At 42.2% G+C, this 6,370-nt stretch overlaps 1 protein-coding gene across 2 annotated transcripts in view; it reads right to left on the bottom strand.

Moving 5' to 3' along the window:
* Positions 1 to 6,370, bottom strand: part of tefa (TEF transcription factor, PAR bZIP family member a) — a 9,683-nt gene that overhangs the window by 1,113 nt on the left and 2,200 nt on the right. Inside the window, exons 1-3 of one of the 2 annotated variants that reach the window (XM_032502021.1) lie at positions 4,756 to 5,164; positions 3,788 to 4,183; positions 1,899 to 2,119 (exon numbers count right to left, since the gene is read on the bottom strand). In XM_032502021.1, coding sequence (XP_032357912.1) covers positions 1,899 to 2,119; positions 3,788 to 4,183; positions 4,756 to 4,876 — 738 coding nt within the window. In that variant the 5' untranslated portion in view covers positions 4,877 to 5,164. Of the gene's footprint in view, positions 1 to 1,898; positions 2,120 to 3,787; positions 4,184 to 4,755; positions 5,165 to 6,370 lie in introns of those variants that run through there. The other variant, XM_032502022.1, reaches the window with a different exon arrangement.

Genomic DNA, 6,370 nt, shown 5'->3' with positions numbered 1-6,370 from the left:
ATTTATGAGTTATCACTAAAATAATGAGAATAATTTGAGGAACATCAAAATATATTTAAGTTCTGATAAATGAAATGTATAAAAATACAAACTTAAGATATGAAACTTAAAAGTCCTTTGAAAAAAGAAAAAAAAAAAGAAAAACACAATGTCGCCAACAGGGACATTGTAGACCGCCCTCCAGTGAACAAACTATGCAACGCCAACACTCATAACATGGTTGACAGTCCGTATTTATTATTATTTTTTTAATCTGCCATTATAAGTGTGGGAAATGCCTAATATAGATTAGGAAATGCCTAATATCGGCAAGCCGATAAATCAGTCGGGCTCTACATGGAATACCATACCCACAGAACTAAGGAACATCACATTTATCAAATCCTTCTCCAAATCCATAAAACATTGGTTTTGACTAATCAAATATGCTGCCATAATCCAGAATAATGCATTTGTCTTTATTGATATAGTAGTGTCTCTGTGTGTGCTTTTGTGTTGTTGATGCATTCTAATGTGTGTCTATGCACTTTTACCTGCGTTTACTGTGTATGATACTTGTGATATGTTTTCTCATGCTATCAACCTGCCAGTTGTCATAATCTAGAATAGTGGTTGTGTCACTTTACTTGTTGTAAGCCTTTCTTGTTGTATGTGTATTTGTTGTATTGCTGTAGCGTAACATTTGTTTTAAGCCATTAACCTGCTAGGGACTGCAGATGAAAATTAGGTTGTATGGCTAAATCTGGCACATTTCCATGTTGGACTCTGTACTCATGTTGATTAATGTACGTTGTCCCTTTTAAAATAAAGTCATCTAAATCTACCATGCTTTCTGGGCTCTGTTTCTAAGGTAACCTGGTTTAACAGCTTTTGTATCTTATTGTAAAACCCATGAGCCCAAATTTGAGCACAGCCAAGTGCGTATTATGGCCCATAGCCAGGCTTCTCTGTGCATCTAAACAAAACCAGTGTTTGCAGGCTAACTGAGAAGAAAGGAAAACATCCGATATAAGACTGTCAGACTGCTTAGTCACAGTGTGGCGCCACAACTGATCCACTGTGACTTGGCCTGTTATCTATTGTGTCCTCTTCCTTTAAAACCGCTTGTGCATTGAAGTTGGCTGATGAAATCACAAGCCAATACAACTGGTCGACTTGGAAATGTCATTAGCCAATCACTACAACTGCATGTGTCTACTGCCCTTGTACCACGTGCATTGAGAAATTGGCTGATGAAATTACAAGCCAATAAAATCCATTTAGGGAAACATTATATTATGATATCAAATCAAAATCAAGATTTTTTTTCAGCATGCTTTAAAGTTAGTAAACAGGTTAGTGACAGTCAGTTAGTTATGACAGTTACGGAAACATGAGGGGGAAGAGGCGAGCTTGCGCCGTTTTGTTTGAAATTTACTTCAACAGAAGTGACCATGCTGGAACTCATAAATATCCTGTAAGAGCCAATGGGAAATTACCATGAAATACTCTAGAATGTTGCCACATTAGACCCTTGCACTTACTCTCAACATGGCTGTCTTAAATTGTGAGAAGTGGGATACATTATTCTTTTTTTGAATCATGGGGTCCACTAAACTAGAAATCAAGATTGCACATTAACATGTGCAAAGCCCACCATGCACTAGCACCTGGACCCTGTAGTTTTTCCAACTTTACAGTTGACTAAGAGGTAAAGCTTATTCTGCTGTGCTTGCTCACTTTAAGAAATTCTGGAAAATGGCATCAGCAAATGTTTTCAAATATAAAGGTGAGCATGCAAATCTAAATGTTTCTACTTAAGTAACCCTATATATTGTGGTGCTTTCTATTAAACAAACTATGCACAAACAGAGTGAGACTGTGTTTCAGAGGCTCCTCTCGTCTCTCTCCCAGCATACCTTCTGTTCTTCCGGCACAAACACCTTCTTGGCCTTCTTTATCATAGGCTGTGGCTTGAGATCATCGTCTGAGAACTTGTGTTTGCGAGGGTTAAACAGCTCGCCTCCAGGCACACTGGACAGGACTAGGTCCGTGGGATCTGGCTCGTAGTTAACATCGACCTCAATCTCCTCTGGGTTGACGGCCTCGGGGCTCGCTCTGTCCTCTTCGGTAGTCACCTCTGGACAGAAACACAAGACAGCTGCAGATTAAACTGAAGGTCAGCAACACGGTCAACACCATGTTTTGCCTTTACATTTTTTCCCCCATACGTGGCTTTCTCCAACACACACACACACACACACACACACACACACACACACACACACACACACAACACACACACACCCCACACACACAGCACACACCCACAGACACACACACACACACACACACACACACACACACACACACACACACACACAGTTTGCCGTAACTGGCCTTCAGTAGAAAAAGTGGCTAAATGCATAAATGTTGGATTAAAGACTGTAGTGCCGAAGGATCATTGATGCTAGCACATTAGCATCTTCTGATCAGTTTCTATATGTGGATATGTATGCCACAGTAAATTTGCATGTCTTTAACCCTAGACCACATTCACAAACACTAGGAGTGCTTCTCATGTTGCTTATTTGATAGCTTCAACTCCTCGGTCCTCTGCAGAACCGGAAGTTGTTCTGTCCCTCCCCGGTGAAGGCCGTCTCAAAAGGAGTGATCTCCGGGGAGGTATAGTCGAGGATACACAAGAGCAGCATTCCCGGACGCCGTGCAGCTGAAAACCGTTGCTAAAGGCTGGTTTTTTTGCCTCTGAGTCAACTCCACGCTGTGGCTACGCCATTGCCCCTACGGCGTTGTGTCTGCTTTGTATTGTGGTGCATTTTACCGCCATATCGCTAAGGGGTGTCGCCTGCGTGTGTGAGTGTGTGTCGCTCACCAACGAAACGGTACTCAGAATTGCAAACCCCATAGACTGTCGTGCTCAAATATTAATCTTCTTTGTTTCGCCTTTTCTTGCTTAGATTTTGTAGAAATAGAGAAACAGAGACCGTAAAATCTTACTGTTATTGTAACCAAAAAATAAGTCTGAGGTTATTTGCAAGGTGTCCGCCATCCAGTTTATGTTATTTTAGCAAGCTAACTTTAACACAACTGCCCACAAAGTACTGCTTGCTAGTGCTAATTTCAAACCGTTACTGACATTTAGAAACTTTACAAACAGATAACCCCGTCATTGTAACCAAAATATCTCTGAGTTTATTTGCAAAGCTTATGCCAGTAAACTAGCATGTGGCACCTCCCCACAGCGGGCTGCTTGAAACACCGACTATCAACACACAGGACGAGTTGACCAATCACTGTACTTGTGGTTTGCGTCGCCTTGGCGTGAAGTTGACATTTTTGGAGGTGCACGTCGAACTACGGCGGAGGGGCCCGGAGAGGGGTTCCCGGTGACGCAGAGGGGTCTGCGAGGGTACGCTGTCGATTCGACGTAGAAGTATAAATCAGCCTTTACTCCGCCCATTTAGCCAATGTAGTCACGTAACACTTCAGAGGAATAGGAGGTCTAACCCCTCTAAAAACATTTCCTAGGTTCCTCTCTCCTCTCATGATTTCCTAGCGTATCTCCCGTGCCTCCTCATTGGGAGGGACTAAGACGTGACAAAGGTAGGCAAGTGGAAGAGTCAAGGAGGGAATTTAAGCGACATGAGAAGCACCTTAGGACTCAACTTGTTGAGTCATGTCACGTCACCCAAACATCTAGTTTTCTGCCTTGTAAAACATGTACAAAGTATTGAGTTTAGCGAATCCCTGTAACCATCTAAACTCTGATCCCTCAACCTCCACTCACCAGCAGTAACATCACAGACTATATAAGAGTCATTAGTGGTGGTCACCACTTCTTCCTCACAATGCTCCAATTCCTGAACAGGTAGCAGGGCCAGTGGGGACACGCTTGCAGGCTTGGCAACATTCATCTGTGCAGAGGGGGTATCCTTAACTTTCTCTGTCTTGATGGCATCGCCTTTCGGGATTCCCTTGAGGGGTTTCATGTCAGGCAAGGTGGCAATGCCATTTTCCACAAGGAACTCCTCAAGGTCCATGTACTCCAGGTGAATGTTTCCACCATCATAGGGAATGGTTTTCTCCCAAATTGCAGGGGTCAGGGCGGCTGAAGGACCCATATCGCTTTCTCTTCCAAGCAGGTCAAAATTGTCTCCCAGACCCAGCTTTTCCTTGTCGGTGTCTGAAACACAGAAAAGATACATGTTAGACTCTAAGAAAGATGGCATTCACAGACATTTGTAAACACATTTGGCATGACCCAAAAAGGCAGTTTTGTGTCTAGTGTTATGAAGGTCAAGAGTAAAACTACTCAAAGTAAAGCACAATTGAGAGCTCAACCACAACATTTGTTTTTCCTCCCCAGTGAAACTCCACCCGGAAAGATCCCTCAGGCACCAACACCCAAACACCAACTTTGTGTTGGAACTTTCAACAGTAAAGTGACCAGTGGACATTTTGGCTGCTTTGTTTTCCCCTTTCACCGGGCCACAGATGTGAGAGAAGAGAAGCCTGCCTGTACGATGTGCTCAAAATAAAAAGTGTACGGTGTGCACAATTTAGTATCGTTGCACATATGTTGAACACATTGAGAATACCGTCCGTTGGCAACTTGGTGTGTTATATTTTATTTTCACGTTATTTAGACTTTTTCAGCTGAACTTGTGTTTGACCCATGGACTGTATAAAATAAATTAACCTAACTTTAAAGCTGCATCGTTTGTTCCTTCCTGGTTTTTCATGTACTGCACTTACCGTCGTCGCCGTCCAGAATATTCGGCGGAGGCATTTCCATTATCTTCTTTAAAACCCCATCGAATGAACTCAGGGGCCCCCTGGCCATCTCCGGTGTGATGTTAGTGGGCTCTGTCGACATTTCTCTTGTTGATTACGTTAGAACGTAGTAATTGACAAATAAGCAAGCTCAGCTGTTGTTCTGCTCGATATCGCTAGCTAACTGTTAACTGCCCGGTTCCACCACAGTCATAAGGTGTCTGTAATAATTTTAAATCAACAAAATCCCCGTTTATGTGTGGCAAAGGCCGTCAATGCATGCCCCACAGCTCTCTGCGACGATTCTCTGCTTCAGAAAATTATATAGGTCGTGTGGAGGTTTTTGGTATCCGGAACACAGTGTACTCCCTCGTCAAAATGTTCCACCCAGCCTTGTTTTGATAGGCCTGCTCCTCGTTTTACGAATATTTAGATCCTTAAATAAGGGCGGGAATTCGAGTGAGGAGCCAATAGCGGTTGTCACGTTGAAACTAGTTGAGATCTCATTGGTTGGCCTAAGCATACATCAAACGTTGATATAATACTACTAGAGAGATACATTTTACTTTATTTGTCATTTTATATGTACAGAGTGCATACAGAACGAAATTGCGTTGCATACAGCTTATAAATATTGCAATGATATTCCAGGTGAGATGGAATACATTTTAGGATTATTATACAAAAAGTTATACAGAAGTGCAGGAACTTTCGACGTTGTTCACTACAGTTTGCTTTCTTATCTAGGTTTTAAACAACTATATGCATAAGATTGATGTCAGTGGACAAGCTTTTCAACTTTCAGTGAGATACAATTAGTTGGTTAATAATGTCTATCTCAGTGCCATTACATGATCTTCAGAAACGTGTGTTCCCATTTTGATTCTTCAACTTCAACTTCATTTATTGTCATTTATATGTACAGAGTGCATACAGAACGAAATTGCGTTGCATACAGCTTATAAATATTGCAATGATATTCCAGGTGAGATGGAATACATTTCAGGATTATTATACAAAAAGTTATACAGAAGTGCAGCAGTGATCAAAGTGTAAAACAGTGCAGGGGATAAACAGTGTGCAAATTGTGATGATTCTGCAACTTTGTTCACACATCTAGCAAACCATTGCCCATGAAGTTTATACAACATATAACACGTAAATACACGTTTCTGCACCACCACTCACATGCAAAACATGTACAGCTGCTATCCTTACACACATCTACAGGTTCTATCCATCCCAGCCTTGCTCTGTCTGTGACATGCAGAAACGTGCATGTTCTTTTGACAGCTAGCGGTTAGCCGAAATAGCTGTTAGCTAAACTAGCGTCAGCTTCCCGATGGAGGCTAGCCGTTCTCTAAGCTAATACATCAGCAGTGGACACGAGCTGTACGGCACGATCTGTCATGGTTGTAGCGGTTAGCCGTTAGCTTCACGGAGGAAGGAAGAGGACGGTTAGCCTCCACCGCCGTTAGCTTCCCGGCTAACCACTAGCTTTGATTCCGTCTAAAATAACGTTACTCAAACTAAACAGTGGGAAAAGCAGGCTACAGCTAAAGTAAGACTTTACAGTAATATTAAAGACAAGTATCGA

The sequence above is a fragment of the Etheostoma spectabile genome, chromosome 21 (genome assembly GCF_008692095.1).
Source record: "Etheostoma spectabile isolate EspeVRDwgs_2016 chromosome 21, UIUC_Espe_1.0, whole genome shotgun sequence".
Classification (NCBI taxonomy): Eukaryota; Metazoa; Chordata; class Actinopteri; order Perciformes; family Percidae; genus Etheostoma; species Etheostoma spectabile.
The sequence above is the reverse complement of the archived record's forward strand: the minus strand, read 5'-3'. Positions and strand labels throughout refer to the sequence as shown.